The sequence below is a fragment of the Ambystoma mexicanum genome, chromosome 2q, assembly GCF_040938575.1.
Source record: "Ambystoma mexicanum isolate Mex_15411 chromosome 2q, UKY_AmexF1_1, whole genome shotgun sequence".
In the NCBI taxonomy this organism is placed as follows: domain Eukaryota; kingdom Metazoa; phylum Chordata; class Amphibia; order Caudata; family Ambystomatidae; genus Ambystoma; species Ambystoma mexicanum.
Genome location: NC_090924.1, coordinates 1163750831 through 1163769840, shown reverse-complemented (window position 1 = coordinate 1163769840; position 19010 = coordinate 1163750831). Strand labels below are relative to the sequence as shown.

At 42.7% G+C, this 19010-nt stretch overlaps 1 protein-coding gene across 2 annotated transcripts in view; it reads right to left on the bottom strand.

Annotated features, from left to right (window-relative positions):
* Positions 1-19010, bottom strand: part of SLC25A13 (solute carrier family 25 member 13) — a 1524563-nt gene that overhangs the window by 744897 nt on the left and 760656 nt on the right. For both annotated transcript variants that reach the window (XM_069648547.1, XM_069648546.1), the window contains exon 7: positions 13175-13313. In XM_069648547.1, coding sequence (XP_069504648.1) covers positions 13175-13313 — 139 coding nt within the window. The remainder of the gene's footprint in view (positions 1-13174; positions 13314-19010) is intronic.

Below are 19010 nucleotides of genomic sequence, written 5' to 3'. Positions count from 1 at the left end.
AGGTATGATACAGATGGCCTTGCTGCCCCCAATTTTGAACTATACTATAACGCTGCACAGGCACAATTTGCAAGATATTGGTTCAATAATTCTGAAAAATATGCCCACTTACAAGTGAAGAAATATTCAGCCTCGCCAACAGACACATGATCGGTGATATTCACGAGGGCAATTGGCAAGATTGACTAGGTGGACTCCGTGACCAGCACGGTGAAGGTCTGGGTCCAGGTTATTCAAGAAGATGGATATACCAGATCCATACAGCGTTACATCTCCTCTTTGGTATTACCATTATATTGCCGCAACATTCAACAACAATATAAAGATCATGGGATCCCCAGAAGCAATTGACTATGGGAGACATGTTCGCCAACGGGACAATCGTCAAACTGGGGGAGGTCCGGGATAAAATAGGTCATGGGCTCATCGTTACTCTGCAATACCATCAGATGAAAGCGGCGTTCGGGCCGAGGTGTCCCTCCTTCCCTACTAAGAGCAGGACTCATCTTTTCTTGGTGGTCATTATGCGCCAGGACGGGATGAGAGAATGCAATGAAAGTTAAATGGGAAAGAGATTTGGGGGTGACACTGGATGGTCCCGCTATTGACAACTCACGAGAACAGTTTCCCTCAACGCGAACCGAGACTGATACAATTTAAAATCCTGAATCATCTTCATTTTACCCCCAATAAATTGGTTAAATTTAACCATAATACACTGGCCTGCTGTCCTAAGTGTGGGGCCCTTGAAGCCGACTCATTCCACATGTATTGGGATTGTTCACCTATATACCAGTTCTGGGTTGGTGTGGCTGACACTCTTAGTAGTATAATGGCCATTCCCATTCCTCCCACTCCACTGAAATATCTACTAGGTGGCATTGGAAAGGTACCCATTAAGACTGTTAGTAGATTGTTCACAGTGGCGGGGGTAATCGCAAAGTGCAATATCCTAAGAAATTGGAAGGCGAAAACAACCCCTATGGTACAGGCATGGATTAAACACCTATCAAATATCAATGAACGTGAAGAGGGCTACATCGTGATGGTGTCGGCCACCAACATATCCAAAGGCATATAGACCCCATTACACTGCTACTTAGCGAATAGCCAAGATACGCCCAAGTCAGACGAGGAGATTACTGAATTAGATGAGTTGTGATAATGTGAATTACATGAAGTAATTTCATATGTGCACTGAAATCTGAAATGTTTATATTGCAAGTGTTATCATGTGGTAACCGTCAAGATAAAGTTTAAATAAAATAAAAAATAAATCAAAAGTGCTGGCTCGACTGGGGAAAATACCACCACATCAGGGTCTACCCTGGGGGTTTCTATTGGGCCTACATTAGGAAAGTCAGCCCTAGGGGTATCCTTTGGGCATTCCCTTGGACGATTTTTGTGAAGGGATAATGAAAGAGATGACAGGCCTTCCTCATAGTCTTCAGAAGCACAAGGAGTTTGTTTCCTATGAGCATGATGCTCTTTGCGATGTTTTTCTGATGGAGAACCAGTTTTGTGTCTATTCGACGTCTGTTTCGGCATCTCCGCCTGATCCATCGAAAGGGGTTTATGCCCGCCCATTGCCGGAGTACCTTCATGAACACCTTGTGGTAAGAGCGGTGGCAGAACCACAGCGGGCTTTGTCGCCGGTTCATCGGTAGGGCGAGATACGCCTGCTGCCGGCATGCTGCCTTCCTTCGACGGTTCCGCCAAGGAATGGTCCTGATGTGCGTGCTTAGGGGTAGGCATGTGCGCGTCATCATCATCATCGACAGAGGATTTCCTCCTAGCAGCGAGCTGCGACTGCTTTTCGGGGCTGGGGACAGGCTTGCAGGAACCGGTGCATCGCTCAGTTATGTCTTCGATCTCCGAATCAGAGTCTCGGCTGCCTCGGCTTTACTGATCTGATTTGCAGTTTCCTGCAGCGGTCTCCGACTCCGCCATCATGGCGTGTGCTGCCCACCACTCTGTTCAGCGCTCCTTGAGGGATTTTGGCCTAATAAGCTTGAAAGATGCATAGCGGGACTGAGTGATCACGGGGAAGGCAGTGTTTCACACTCTCTGCGTGATTTTCCACAGAAACATTTGATTGCACTTGGGGAACATTTTAAACAGAGTACGTTCCATGATGAGAAGTGCACCAAGAGGCAGCAAGACAAAGGCACAAGGGCTCGGAATGGGGGCAGGCATTCTCTAGACAGAAAGGATCAGTCAACCCCCGCTCTGAAGCCAGGTGTAGGCCGAAGCCAGTTGATGGAATGAAGTCTGTCAGGGTGTCTATGAATAAGGCATCTTGATTGTTCCGAAGGTCAGTCGTCGAGAAGGTGCGTTGATCAGTAACCAATAGTTTAATTTAAATGGAATTAAATACAAAGTAGCTTTTGCAACGGGACACTGCGATACACAACTATCCACGATGGAGGGAAAGAAAATAATCGGAGGGACCTCGACGCGTGAGTGCTCATGAGTACAGGGTACGTCATACTAGGTATATTATTACAGACATACCCTGTCGACGTCCCTTTTTGAACTTCGAAAAACCTCATATGCAATATTCTGCAGCTGCCACTAGATGTCGGCCTATGCAAAGCATGTGAATCTAAGCACAAGCCTCAGAAAATATATATATATATATATATATATATATATACACAAATGAATTGGGCAACTTAGTACAGCACCACATGCCTACCACCACAGCATAGGAGTATTTCTACGTGGTGCCACAGAGATCACCACACTGTACAAAGTTGACTAATTTATTTGAATGTTTAAAGTTTGGTACTGCATGGGGGTGTGTGTGTGTATATATATATATATTACAGTTTTTTCATTGAATTTCATACTTTTTTTTAGTCCAATTTAACCATAACGTCCCTTTAACAAAGTTTTTTCATTGAAAATATATATCAAAAAGAAAGGAGGAGCGGATGAATCGCACTCCCGCGGGCCAGAGGCAAATGCCAAACTCCAAAGTCAATAATGAAAAAACCACCATGTAAGAAGTACAAAGGGGGTATTTTATTAAATAAACAAAAACGAAGCTGTGCAAAAAAAGAAATGCACGGGAGGCAGCAAAATACAGACAGACCAAGGCAGGACGCAATGGGGCACGACCTGCAAACAACGCGTTTCGCACTCGACTGAGCGCTTGATCACGTACATATATATATATATATATATATATAAATAAACAGGGCCTGCGGTAGCTATGGTTAAGCTGCACAACCCATACGAAGAGCACTTTTTGGGTCGGCTTATAACTTTGTCCACCCTGGACAAATCCTCCCAAAACTTTGCAAACAATGTATATGGTCTCATCAGATTGATACTGCGTAGTTTGGTGAGGCTTGGTGCAGGGGGGGGAGGAGGGCGAGTTACATGGAGGGTGCCAAAGCTTGTGGTTTTTACCATAGACTCAATGGAAAAAAAATGTTGCTCATGCCTGCAGCCCTCTGCTGGCCGTTTTGTCACCAAATTTGCACCAGGAGCGGCGGCTTGGACCCAAAAGCGTGCTTTTGTAAATTTGGTGCAAAATCTGTCCAGTATTTATATTTTAAAAAGACCCAAAAGTAGGTAAAAACAAATTAGTGATATCTGGGTTCGGTCCACTGACTCTCTTCCCTGTCCGTTCCGGGCCTCCGATTGGTCCAGAGGACTGCATGATGTCCACGGACAATGGGCGCGCCCACGGATTGTATGGTGAAAAGCGTGAGGTGCGTCTGATTTTCTGGAAACACCTGCCATGTGCCGGAACAGCGCAATGAAAACATATTGGAAAAACACAACATTGCACTTGTCAAACTAATGAACCAATCTATGGAGGAGACAAGGGTGATGAGGATGGAATGGGATATGGCCATATAAAGGAAAAACACAGGTGTTTTTCAACTCTGATGTCTACAAACAGGCCAGATGTCCGGGGCAGTCCTGTGATGTCCGCGAACCTCAGATGTTCGGGGACATCTATGCCTATTTCTGCATTACATGGTTGGTGAAAGCAGTTTTTGGATGGCTTATAACTTTGGAGCCACTCACTGAAACTGCATGACATTCGGGAATATCATTCTAGACCCGACTGTGAATGGTTCTGCAAAGCGTGGTGCTGTTTTGTGAAGAGGGAAAAAGCTTAGGGAGGGGGGATCCCAAAATATTTTAAAGGTTTATAAACGTGGTGCCATTTGACGAATCTGCACAAAAGTTTGTGAAAAGATTTTAGATCTAGATATGAATGTTTTTGCAATGTTTGGTGGGATTTTGTGGAGACGGCATAAAATTAGATGAGGGGTCTCAAACTTTTTAATTAGCTTATTATTTTGTTGCCGTTTGACGAATGTGGGCAAAACATTTCAGAAAGATCATAGACACAACCTTGAATGTTTGTACAAAATCTTAATAGATTATGTCAAGTGGGGGCTAAGTTAAATGACTATTTTATGTACGCACATTTTGACACTTTTCAAAAATAAAACATCAGCGGATTTGCAGCAAACCTGTGTAAGGAGCATTGGCAAGGATCTGAAAGCATGGATTTGCAAATGTGTCATAATGTAGTTACAAAAAATAGTGATATACCTTTGGTGACTGAAGGATAGCCTGTTGCCATGGGCAGTGGCCTAAGGCCATGACTCGGAAAATCTGGCTTCTGCCATTACCACGAAGGACCAGCAATGGAATTAAAGGGGGCATGGCCACCAGGGACCAGCTATGAGGTAAAGTTTTTTCGAAATTGGGATAGATTTGAATGGGTAAGTAAGGGCAATGTAGATGCAAAAGATTTGTAGAAGATTGTTAAGTGGCAGTTGGTGTGTGGAAGCTTAATATGGTCATAGGGTTATATGTACAGTTTTTGGAAGTGATTGGAGGATGGATGTGTGACTGTTTGAAAGCAGGCATTGAGGGAGTGTAACAAGTATCAAATTAAAAAGGGTAGAAGGGCGGCCCTGTGCACGTGCCATCTGGGTCTTTCAATGATCTTTGGCCTGGAAAGGGGACTCTGGAGACCGTGGACAGTTATAAAGGTCTATCGATTATGGTCCATATCGTATGCTAGATAAAAGTATTTGTCCATTAGCACTCTGCCTGGGGAGCCAGTCAGTCAATTAGGTGGCTAGGAACGCAGGCTTTATCCGCTGGCACAAGCCCGCGTTCCAAGCCGCCTGATGGCTGGCTCTCCACGCCATCATCTCCCCCCACCCTCCATCCCTTTTTTTCCCACCCCCTACTTACCTATTGCGGCACCACCCCATCTGCTCCTTCTCTTCGTTTCCTGCATGCCGCCATGGACAAGGAAGAGGGTCTCTGTACGGAGCCCTGCCTTCCCTTTCCATGGTGGCCATCTTGGAATAGGATTTTCTTTCCTGCAGCGGGAAGTCATATGCGTCCCTCTGTAAGAAAGAAAATCCTTTTTTTTTATCACCCTGAGGTACCGCTTTGACAACCTGGGGTGCTAATGGCTTTCATCCCCCGTACCAGGCCCTGGAATGGGGGATGAACACCACATTACTCCCATTAGCATAACACAAAATGCTAATGGAAATGTTGGAGAATCTTAATGAGCATCTACTTTACGGAGAATGTAAAGTAGATGGAGACAATGATTTTTTTTTAGCTCTATTTAACTGTGAAAGATGTTTTTTTCTTTTTTTTTTGCAGGAGACGTCAGAATGAAAGGTGGGGAGGGAAATGAGGGGAGAGGCACCAACCACAAATATTGAGGGGCAGGTGGATACGGGAAGATGTTGCGCGTGTGTGTTACATTTAAGGTAGGGTGCAGTGTTTCTCATGCTCCTTGACTGTAGCTTCAAAAGCACTTTGACATTACTCACCCCTGCCGAGTGGTGTGTTGCAGTATATACAGAGTACTGTTGTCTTTGAAAGATATGAATCAACAGCCTCTTTTATCGCTTGCAATGTAGCTGGTGGGATTTTGGGCTGTGTTCTAGCTTGTTAATGGATAATGAGCAAAAATAGATGTAGGAGCTGTGCAAGGGTAAATTTTGAGCTTGAAAGTTCCCAGATCAGCAGAAATGCACTTCCGAACCGTCTGCGATGCACAGACCCGTTCACGATCACGTCCTCATGCTGCGCATGGTCACATGACACTGCCGGGAAAGTCTGCGATAACGCCGTCGACGAACACAAAAACAGTGGAACAAGTTGCAAAATGTGTATAGGAGTGTTATGATACGCTGAACAACCATAACTTACGCCACCACTTTATACTGCTATGACAAACACCCAGGACATTAAAGATGACATCACACATTATATACATTTTAATAAACAGTCCCTACAAGGGGTGGAGTTTATAATGAAACAAAATGTTATGGGTGATTGGGAGAACTATAATGAATTACTTAATGTATTAAATAATGTTCTCATGTAAGCAATATATTCTAGAGCTGTTGTTAATAGATGAATCAAATCATACATACATATAGCTAATGGTTGCAGCATGCACTATAGAAGTAAAACAATTTTAATCTGGTCATTTCCATTAGTAAAATAATGAATGATAGTTTATGAGAGTTTCGAGTAATGTTAAACATGGAATAAATAGGTAACAATTGAAAACTTACCACACACTTGTGTTAGTAGAAAAAAATACATATAAACATGCACAATGTATACACATTAGAGGCACATAGAGGGAAATTAAAGTAAGGAAAAAAGAAAACATTGTGTGTTTGAGGTGTGCTTATTGCCCCATGTATGTACACTATGAGCTCAGATAAAACTAAGGAAAGTACATTAAGACCATATAAAAATGTTAATGTGTAGATATATAGCACCTTTTAAATTGTGGAAATTCTCATTGTCAAACCAAAAACCTAGCCTAATCATGTCAGTAAACAAAAACAAGTGGCCTAGATATATGATGTCATCAGTGATGTCAGCAATGGCATTTGTGATGTCATCTTTCATGTCATGGGCGTTAGTCTTAGAAGAGCACGGGGGTGGCGTGAGGTTGCTTAGATTACCATAACTGGCGAATTTCTAGTCGGCCTATAGTAAAGGTAAGTCGTAGACACACAGGAAACCCTCATAATTCTATTATTAATAAAAATTGATTCAAGTAGCTGATTTGGCCGAAATTTCAAAAGGGATTAAATGTCTGCGGGCCCCCCAGACTGCAAAGTTTCATAAAGATTGGTTAAAAAATCAAAAAGTTATTAAGCGTCCCAAATTTTTTTTTATTCCAAAAGTGCATCCTACTTCCCATTCATTTTCCAATAGTCAAAAAAGTAAATTTTTGCCAAAGTGCACAGCCCAAACAGCTGGACGGATTTGGACCAGGTCCGAAACAACTTGTGCACGAAGCATTGACTCGCATGCCATGAGTGGTTTGGGGTTATTCCGTGCTCTGCTTATTTTTAAATTTGATGGAGAAAGGGATGCGCCCTTTCCCAAAAATTATACATCTCCCATGGTGCATTGCAGGATCATGGTTTTCAGAAATGAAATGACCGCCATCTTCTTTTGCTCTTGATGCGAGAGATAATCGCTGCATTAGCCGAGGTTATGGGAAAATGAAATTCAGAAAAAAGCTATTTGCGGGTAAATAAAAATACAAATGCCGCCAGGGTAGAGCTGGGGGGATGTATATAAAGCACTGAGTGACATTTGGGAGTTGGAGGGGGTCCAGGGACTGAGTTTGCAACACAAAAAGCTTTCTGGAGCCTCGGCTATACTCGCGAATAGCTGACATCTGAACGCAAACTGTATCACAGAAGGAGGGTGTGCTCTAGGGTGAAAGGGGAGGACACAGGAGGTGGGGAGGTCGTCGGGCGGGTGAGGGGAGCGGGCACAGATGAAGGGGGCCCTTGGTGATGGCCTGGTGGGCAGGGAAGCATTTTCTTTTCCTGGCTGTTTTGCCGATATTCACGGCTACATCCGAGGTTACAAAGGACTACAGATAACCGCGGGTATGTGTAGTTCGGTACCCACGGTTACATTTTTAAAAGATATTTTCATAACTATAGACACGTCGGGGGTGAAAAATCACTGGGGCCATGGCCAGTGACTCAATTGTCATCCAGATCTCCCATTCATGCAGTAACCTGGACAGACTTTGCTTAGCTTCAAAGTGAGGAAGGGCCAGCCTCCTCAGGCCATGTTGCCTGTTAAATGTGCCAAACTTACAAGACCACTTAGAGGAATGGGCTGGCCCTTTTCTTGCTTTGAAGCTAAGCAGGGTCAGTGCCGGTTACTGCATGGATTGGAAACTGAATGGGCATCTGAATTATTTACTTTTTTTTTAAATTGTTCTACTCTCAGACCATGAAGGTTGTTGCACTCAATGTTTTGCCTTTTGCTGACTTGCATTCTGGTATTTGTAGTCCCCCAGTAAATAAAAAATACAAAAACTGGTATTTTTCAGCAACAGCGGGTTTCCCATCCCTGCAGTAACTGGGACGAACCCTGCTTAGCTTCAAAGTGAGGAAGGGGTCAGCCCACTAAGGCCATGTTGCCTATTATATGGCCCCCCTTTAGAAGAACACTTAGAGAAACATGTCCTAAGGGGGCTGGATCCTTCCTCGTTTTGAAACAAAGCAGGGTTGGTCCCGGGTTACTGCATGGATGGCAGGCAGTCCACAGTCCTGAATGCTGTGTGCTTTCTTAGTTTTAAATATCTCATAAAACATGGCCTCTGCATTTGCATAAAACTGAACAAATGTAATTAAACAAATCACATTTATGCTGAACACCGAGATCAGAGAACCCTGACCTTAAGGAGTTCGAGATGCAGCACTTAACCATTATGCTATAATGATGTTCTTGTTTGGATTTTCACAAGTTTCATACCTAGCCTTTTATCATTGAACATATTAAATTAAAGGCCAAGTATGAAATGTCTGCCTCATGAAGCAGCAAGCCATTGTGGCTTACTGGTAAAATGCTGGGCCTCGAACTCTGGCAGAATAGAGTTCAAGGCTTTATGTTTTTGATTTATTTAACCAATTTAATTTAATTAAAAGAAAAGCAATGCAAATGGGAGGTGGCGAGGTTTGTTGCAGTGCAGTCATGTGATCTTATTTAGCACAATGGTATTTAGACTTGGCTGCAAAGTCAGCCAAGTTCAAACATCCCTTGCGCCAAAATAATAGCGCCTGAATGGCTTTCTTGCCCAAAAACGGCACTCCGAAATGGGCGCTGCGGCGGAATGGCCGTGCCAAACCGGCACATGCCAAAAAGGGGTGTACTGCTTGAAGAAAGCTGCTTAACCAAAGCGGTGGCTCCATGGCAAATAATTTAATCTCACTGCGCATTGCATAAAACATTGAGTTCTCAAAGCCTGCAAACCGAAGGACATGGCTAGTGGTCTGGTAGCATTTTAAAATGGACAGTGGCGACAGCCAGAGGACATGCCCACTGACCATGGCCAAAGACCATGCTGGTGGTCTAGAAGCGTTCTAAAATCTATGGAATAACAAAACCCATTAAATTCAAGGAAAAGTACTTTATTTGCAGGGACGTTAAGGTGAGAACTTAATGCAGCAAAATCCCTGAAATTTAGCTAAATCCACCTTAACGTTGGGCCCCATGTTGCGCAGCCTATGACATCACAGATCACATCACTAATTACATGTTGTATGATAACAATGACATTACAATTCACATCACTGGTGACAAGACTAATTACATAACAATAACTGGCCATGGCCTTCAGCCATGGTCAGTGTGCACGGTCAAATATATTTTAACATATGAATAGGTGCTAGTCATGGCCTTCAGTTATGGACAGTGGTGACAACCTTTACCCATGAACATTGAATATTTTAAAACACTAAGCGTCTGCCAACCATAGATTTTGGCCTTGATCAGTAGTACAGCTTTCAACCGTGTGCACGTTATATTATATACACTGGTCAGGCACTAGCCATGGACATAAGCACAATACAGGCCAGTGGCCACTATCTTTGGCTGTACCCACTATATAGTCTAATATATAAATGGGCCACTAGCCATGGCCTTTGACTTTGGGCAGTTTGTACATCTTTTGGACATGTCCACTGTATATTTTACTATAATAAAATGCAATAAGCGATGGCCTTCAGCCGTGTCCACTGTGTATTGTACAATAATAACCAGCCACTAGCTATGGACTTCGGCCGTGCCCACTGTATATTATATACACTAACCTGCGACTATCCATGGTCTTCAACACAATACTAGCCACTGGCCACGGTTATGAGCTATGCAGACGGTATATTCTAACATATTAATGGCCACTAGCTATGGCCTTTAGCCATGGCCACTGACTACAGCTTTGAATGTTGCCCACTGTATATTTGAAAATAGTGATGGGCTACTACTAGGCATGGCTTTTAACCATGCACATTGGTATTTTTGAACACTAACTGGTTATGGTCTTTGGTACTGGCCAGTGACCTCATCCTTTGATATGGCCAAGTCCACAGTCTAAATTGTTATTAAGGTAATTCATCTTTTCATGAGCTAACTCATAAATGATGTTATGTCTAATTCCATTTTTGATGTAATCAGTTATATTCGATGTAATTAGTATGGTCACCAGTGATGGCTTGTGATTTGTAATGTCATCAGTGTTCTCAAGCAACATGCAATTAGTAATGTCATCAGTGATGTGATCTGTGATGTCATCATTGTGGTCATAGGCTGTGCAACAGGGCGCAAAGTTAAGGTGGCTTTAGCTGAATTTCAGGGGTTTTGTTGCATTAAGTTCTCACTTTAACGTCCTTGCAACGAACGTGTTTTCCTTGAAAATATGTCATATGTCATATATATATATATATATATATGTATCAGGTCTATAGATCTATGCCATCTACATCTACCTAATTGTAGGCCTGTGATTCCTTGGAACCTACCAGACTTACACGGGTGATATAAACGCAGCACATCAGATATAACATGGAAGAAGGTTTTTATTGTAGCTTTTTAAGAATATCAGATCACGCCTATCCTCAGACTTGGTTATGGAATGTAGTATCAAATGAGACACATGCCTTCAGGAGTCTACACATGGGATTTTGGATAGTGAGCACACGGTATTAATCAGCTATGGGTCACTGAAAATCGGAGACAGAGAGATGTGGAGATGTGCTTACCCCAGTCCCAGAGGGCCAAGCTAACAAGGCTTTTGAGTTGCAGTGGGAAACCTCTGTAAATGTGGTCACAAGCGAGCAGATAGCATCTTACTCCGAGCATGTAGACCAACTTACTGTGCCGCCAATACAAGTTTACTGAATTCTTCAACAGTTCTTGAAGGTCACTTTAATAGACTGCCAATTTGGCAAAAGGCCTAGAAAGACGAAAAAAACCTGGCAGAGAATTAAAGCTCAGGGGATGTGCTTTAGACTTTAAAAGCACAGCATTTATAATGGGAAAGAGAACGAAAGGGTGCTGCAGAGAAGGAAAGAGAATACTGACAAAGAGATGAATCCAATGGAAAAAGCTTTTATATACCTATACAGAAACACTTTCATGTAGGCAAAATACCTTCAGCTATCCCTCTGCAAATACCTCCCCTCTCGAGCTCTTCGCAACTCTACCTCCAACTCACTCAGGGTCAGTCGTTTTTCTAAGAAACGAGCTGGGGGTAGATCTCCGTCTTCGGCTGGGGCCTCCCTCTGGAACAGCCTCCCTGCCACTCTAAAACTTAAGGAGAACCATCTCTGGTTCCGGAAGCACCTCAAGACCTTCCTCTTTCCTTCTACCTTCGCTCCCCCTCTTCCCTGCTGATCTGTTCTCTCTTGGCACCTTGCCCCTGGCCACCCTCTGTCCTTTGGGCCCAGATACCTGCTCATCCTGCCACCCTCCCGCACTGCCTCTGGGTCACCCCTTGCACTGGGGTCTGTATCTGTACTCATACAGCCCCCCCTTTTTCTTCCTGCACTTATCAGACCTACCCTGTCTGCTGCCTTAAACCTAGCACTTGCAAATTGCTGGCTGCATTACCACTGTTTGTTGCCTTTATTATTTATTTATTGTTATCTACCTGTTTCTCCTCTGCTTTGCACTTTCCACCTCTCCCCCTTCCATGCACTTTTCCCCTCCCCCCTCTTCCACGCACTTGCGCGTTCTCAATGTCACTGGGCCTAGTAAGATCGCTGTTTGGTTCTCCCCTGTACCCTCCCTTGCCTTGTCGCTCTCTGAAACACTTGTGTACGAGCGCGATAGAAATAAAATATCAATCAATCATGTGTCCAGTTTCTTGATTTCTTATTGTAATAGGAGTAATCAGTGTTCTTATGCTTCTTCTATTTTGACTGCTCACACTATCGGTACATTTTGCAACCTCGACATCAAACCTTGTTCCCCCCGCCCCCTATTGGATTTGTTACACCACCATAAGATACCGAGAGGTATCCCTTTATAGTGCTAATACAAGGCCACAGACTACCACTTAGATGCTCTTGTGTACTTAAGACACACAACAAGGCAATAAATATTGCGCTTTGGATTAAGGCGCTATATAAATAACACATTTTCATTTTGTCATCATATCAGATCATTAGAACAAACATTATTTATTCATGGCATGGCACGAAAAGGATGGTTCTTTCAAAGTGAAACATGGCAATTGCAAACAGTAACGTTAATACTGTAGCGACCTACAATGAAGTTCATACTAAAAAGAATAATTAAAAATGTATGTTAAGAGGTGGAAGTTTAGGGGGCGGTTCATTTGCTATTGTTATTTAAATTCTAATTTCAAAGGCGTGTTTTAACTTTGTAACTCTGCTGCTCTCTGTCTGCAAGGTTCAGCTAACAGACTTTATTGCATGAAATATTTGTGTGCATTTATCAAACAAAGTACTGTTTAAACAAAGGGAGTTGATTAAATTGAATGGCGTGCTTTGTTCATTCACAATAATTGCAATACCGAGAAAAATAAATGACAGTTACAGAGGACATTTTCAAGGCTAGCCATTGGTGGACATCCCTAATGCAGGATAAAGGCAACATGTGTAGGGTGTTCGTTCCCATGATACAAAACAGCAGCTTAACATTTGCTACTGCTACACACACACACACACACACTAACAGTGACATGTACAAATGACACAGAGGACTGAAGACCTATATATGCAGAATATTTTGGAAAAACCACAAAGTTACATCTTAGCTTCCAAACAATTAATATACAAGTAAAACACAGAACAAAGGTTGGCAGACTAACCTTTAGTGACTTCCACATCTTTTCTATGGCCAGCGAGAGTACTGTAGATCTTCCTAATGAGCTCCATGTTGTTTAGAAGGGAGTTGAATCCATTAAAATAGGAAAAGCTGACCTGATGGGATATGGTACCTCCAGCCGCCTTCATGAAAGGGAACACAGAAGAAGAGGGGGAAGGGAGGTTACCAGACATTTGGAAGTTTGTGTAGCATTAAGGATTAAGCAACGGTTTAGAAATCTTTGAAACAACTGTATAATTACACAAAGATTTATTCAGACACTAATGAAAATTGTCAAGGAGAAACATTATGCTTAATAATAAAGTCCATAAAAGCTTTCCATATAAAGTGGCTGGGGCTAATCATGACCAGAATGCAGGCCTACTCCCCCAGAAAGCTAAACAGACACACATGCAGGATTACAACAAACATAACCAGTAGAAACTTTACAGATCTTAGGTTTCAATGCGGATTCCACTTGGAACTGTTCTGCTAGTTCACATGTGTAATTTAATGAGAAAGAAACCGTTTTTTTTTTTTAACGAGACCCCTGGATGCATACCTATTTTACAATAAAAACACAGAAACTCAATGTAAAGGTCAAATCAAGCATTCTGATTGCAACATGCAGCATATCAACCAAGGATATACTATAACGTATACAGCATCAGTGTAGCGTTCCATAAATACTCCTGCAGTTGTTAAATAGCTAAGACGAATCGTTCAAGACTTTAGAGACGACGCCTGCTGAACCAGTGTAGTTGAACACAAGTTGAAGGGGTTTGTTGCGGCACAGACATTTTCTTTAAAACGTCTTCCTTTTACATCGGATTCAATTTCCAATAAAGTGACAGACGCAGAACGTTGGGCACACAAAAATGCCCACATTTAAACATTGAGATAGAGCATAACCCAATAGTTGTCCCGGCAACATCCAGTTTCACAAGACCGACGAGACTAAATGGTTGATTACAATTGACATCCGGAATCGCCATCTCCATGTCTTTTCATCCACGAACACACATCTGTCAACCCCTCGTATTCTCTTTGCGTTTAATGGGGAGTAATAACGGTCTCCACATCCAGTTGGTGTCTAAGAGCTGTGATGAATCAGTAGTGATTCCTCCTAGACCGGGTTGGGGGGGGGGGATTACTGGGGGTGTATGTTCTACGGGAGGATCACATGGGGGTTGTGAGGGGGGGAGGATGTAGGGGGGGGAACAGGTCAGGAGGAAGAGAAAACCCGTTGTTTGATTTCCCACGAAACCCCAATCTCTTAATGGCTCATTGCAAAGTAGAAAAGATTAGAAAAACTAACTTTGTAGACAGGGACATCAAGTCGAATAATTCCATCAGTACTGGGACGAGGGATGCAGAGGAATACTGCTGTAGGAGCAGTCAGCTAATTAGTGAAGATGACCTACACCTGAGGTGGGAGGCTTAAAAAGCCCCGTCAGGTGCAGGCGTTCGAGCAGCAGGAAAGGAGAAAGCAGTGGGGGTCATGTATGGCGCTGGGACCATTGAGAAGCCAAAAGCAGTGGTCGGTCCCGAGAGGGTCTTTGCATCAAGTTGTCCCTGTTAGAGAGGTTGTGCAGCGGAATGCGTGAGAAAAGGACGCTTGCCCATTGAAGGCTCATTTTGCAGAGGTCGCGCAGCGGGATGCACAAGTAGCAAGGGAGATTTTCCCTTTCTAGAGGTTACGGGTGCAGAAGCTGTTGCAATTCCGAGTGGTGCAAGCAGAGGTGGACCAGAGGAGGCTGTTCGCCCTACTGCGAGGAGCCACTACAGAAGACCTGCGAACACCAAGTAGAGCATGAGCGAGCGACTTAGCCGGTGAGTTAACAGCTTGCAAGTGACACCAGAGCGTTCCCACGCTGTCCGTTTGTTAACAGTAGGCAGTTTCACTCGCGTAGAAAGAACCAGTAATTGCAATTGTGAATACTAAACTATTCAAAAACGACAAACGTTACAATTGGTGAACTAAATTAACTATGCAAGCAAGATTGTGGAAAGCCCAAAACCACCCCATAGCAAAGCTTTATTAGAAACAAGCCAAGAGTATTTAAAAACTTAGCAATACCAATAGAACAAACATTGCTCAAGGCAAGAGGGGAATATTGGCAACCCAAGAGTTGTAAGAAGGGCTATTCATGAGTTGTGAAATGCAGATTACTAGTTGACAAACACACATAGCCAAAGCCAAGACAGAAGCAGAGTAAGACCATGTCCTGGTCACTATTTGGTTGTTGGTGTAGAGGGGAAAGAAGGGTGGCAAACAGATTGCCCTTCTGGACAAGATTATCCAAGGGGAGAGGAGCATAGTTGAAAAGGAGTCCTAAAGAGTACTAATGTGTTCCTTGGTTCTCCGGAATTTATTTTAAAGTTTGATTAGAAAGGAACCATCTGAAGTTATTATTCTAAGTTGGATTTTACTTACCACTAAAGCACACTTTTTTCTTTTGTGAAGAATTGAGCGGGCAGGCGAGTATACCCGTATAATAAGTTGTTGAAGTCGAAAGCCTGGTATGGGAGTCAACCAGGTAGTAGTTGATAAATAGCTGAACTGTGGTTCTAACAAAGACAGCTCAAGTTAATTGTGACATTGGAAGAAGAATTGTGTAAACCTGCTGTGGAGGAGTTATAATTCTTCAGAAGTCAAACGTGTGTGGCAAATCATCCTGACAAAGACAATAATTGTCGTTTACTTGAAGAAGACACATGAAAAGCCTGTTCTTACTCCAGAAAGAGTTGGAGTATACCATTTCATTTGGTACATTATTGAGTCACTAGAACATTTTGTTATCAAGTTCAGAACTTCTAGAACTGTGTTGTAACTTTGTGGCAAACCAGGATTTACTTATTTTCTTTTGAAACGGTGGAGCAAGGCCTTGCTCATATCTGGGGTAGGGGAATTCACCCAGATTATGAGAAGAGAGGACAGTCATATTGCGAATTTGATTGCATGCTATATATATTTGTTGAATCAAACTGGCATGCATTTCCTTATTGTTTTATTGAACGTACAAGTTTGAGGGACATCCTTTCTTTTGTTAGAGTGTTTCCTTTAGTTTATTTTGGGCAGAGACATCCTTGTCAGAGTAGGGATAGTGAGACATTTATCCAAATTTTTAATTTAATGAAATGACTAATTTGAAAATCAATTTACCAAGTTGTCCGCCTCACATCTCCGACGCCTCACAGAGCCAAAGACAGTCATATTCTTTTTAACAAACCATATGCCCTCCACATCAATTTCGTTTATCGTGCCAAAATATTAAAAGGAGGGATTGATTGGACTCCGAAAATTACGGTTTGTAGCCGTGCTCGCTGCGAGTGGTAAACATTTTGCCTTTATATTTCTCAGATATCTAGACTTAAGGGCTATTTGGCAGAGTAGATTCCCGAAATAGCAATCTTGTTTCTGTCTATCTAGGGACCTCCCGTAATGGAATGGCGCTTGCTTTGATTCAATGTCAACCTTGGCAAGAAAATGCTTCAACCATTTTTATGGCCTCGGTTGATCTCACAGCAGCCTTTGACTGCATTAAAAGAGCCAGATTATGGGCTATATTGGCAGGCTGGGGCCTTGGCACCTTGGCTCTCTGTAATCTTAACTACACTTTATTCCAAGACCTCAATTCAGGTTACATAAAATGGCTGAGGACGTATGTGATCTAAAGTCGATACTTTTAGAAGTCTTAAACAGGGCTGCGTTGTTGCCCCCTTTTATTTAATTTATACATTTCTGATATAAATTAAGTCCTTGAAATGGCTTGACTACATGGATGATTTAATTATGTTTGACTGTACCCCAACTGGCCTACAGAGAAACCTAACAGCACTATCCCACTTCTTGGCAGAAACCCATCTATCTATAAACAGGAAGACAACGAAGGTTATAAATTGGAGAAAAAAAACATAATGCCTTGCTTGAAAACTCATGCAAGATCAAGTTGATATTATTGAACATCTTATCTACCTGGGTTTCCAATCTTTAAAATACCAGCTAATATGGCTAATTTGGCAAGGCTACGTGAAACGCCTTTATTATTCTCTGCCCGAATGAAGCATACTAACATCTGCTATGGTCGATTATCTATTACTTGTAAACAATTTCTATGAGTTGAAAGTTGTTCCAGCTCTAGCGTATGGCTTGAAAGTCTTACACTTAAAAGTTTGCAGCTTACCATTTAAACTTGAGGGAGTTATTTGGAGACAATACTTCCGAATAGTGCACCCACTTGTGTGATACGCTTTGACTACATCAATTAGGTTTGCTTTCGATCCAAACTTTTGCTAAATAGAAGCTATTGCATGCATACACTACAATCTTAAATCCTTCACAGGATTCTTTTTATGAAGATATTAATTGTGATGTTTGTAATTGTAACTGGTTATTTATAACGCGCTTAATACCCAGAGGTTTCTAAATGCGGACCTGGGGATCAAACCTGTGTTGCTCCGCGTCGTTTGCGTCCAAGGCAAGCTCGTTGCCCCTGAGCTATCCTCCCGAGATTGGTTAGTTGTCAACCTGTTAGTTGGCATTACTTTATGAGAACACATTTAAATCTAATGCCCACTCATAAAATATTAGGTATTAGATCTAAGGCACCTAAAGGTGCCCGCTTTTGTCACATTTGTAAGAATTTGGCTATTTTTGAAACTTTAGAACATTTTCTTCTGCTTTGCTTGGATTTACATAGCTAAAGGGAATCATAATGTACCAGGTTTGTCCACAATATAAGGGCCCTACAACTCAATTTTGGCTTCATGCTTTATCTGGAATCCAACAAGCATTCTATCTGGCTGTAATAAAAATTCCTAAGTATATTTTGGACATGGAAGTTATGTATACTGATTTTTGGTAACACAATTGCATATCCTTTTCTATCATAACTTGTGTTTTCATTTTAATCTGTTATTTTATTTCTAACTGAACCAATGCACATTTAAAAATAAAAGTGGGGAGTAATATCGGTCTCCATAAGGCAGGGACAAGTCTAGCTCGCCCACAAATCTTAAATCCAACAACGATAATCATTGGCCAACTAGATCAAACAGAGTTTGCATTACACCTGTAACTGTTGTTCTCCAGCATGGGTCTGGCATGGATTCACATGCTCATGAATATTCCCCGTCATGCCGGGAATCCTCGGTAAAGAAAAAATCAGTATCAGCTTCGTTTCTGATCTGTCTTTCTTAGTAGTAACCAATCACTGGTCTCTGGGTCATACTGCCCCCAGCCAATGACTGCCCTCTCCCTAAATTCCGCCTCTGGCAGCCATCCTCAGATTTGGTAGCACGTAAAGGGGCAGTATGACCAAGTGAAGAGCCACAGAGGGGTAGGAGGGAGGGTTTGCATGTAAATCCAGGCCAGACCCATGCTGGAGAACAACAGTTACAGGTAAGTAACTTGTTCCTTCTCCAGCATGGGGTCTGGCATGGATTCACATGCTCATGAATATAAGAATACATAGCAGTAAACACATGCACAACCACGGGAGGTGGCAAAGGCTCAATATTAGGCATTACATCAAAACTCAACAGTAAACATTTCTTACCTCCTCACCAGGCTCACCTTAAGCGAACAGGTTGCGCAGAACTGCTTGGCCGACCCTGGACTCCTCCCTGGAATCCCGGTCGACGCAGTAGAATCTCGTGAAGGTGTGTGTCGACCTCCACGTAGCAGCCCTGCAAATGTCCAGCAGAGGCACACCAGACAAGAACGCTGTGGTAGCAGCGACCACTCTGGTCGAATTGGCTCTTGGACGGCCGGGCAACGGTCGGTTTGCCAACCGATGACAGTGCATGATGCAGCCGGAGAGCCATCTGGAAATGGA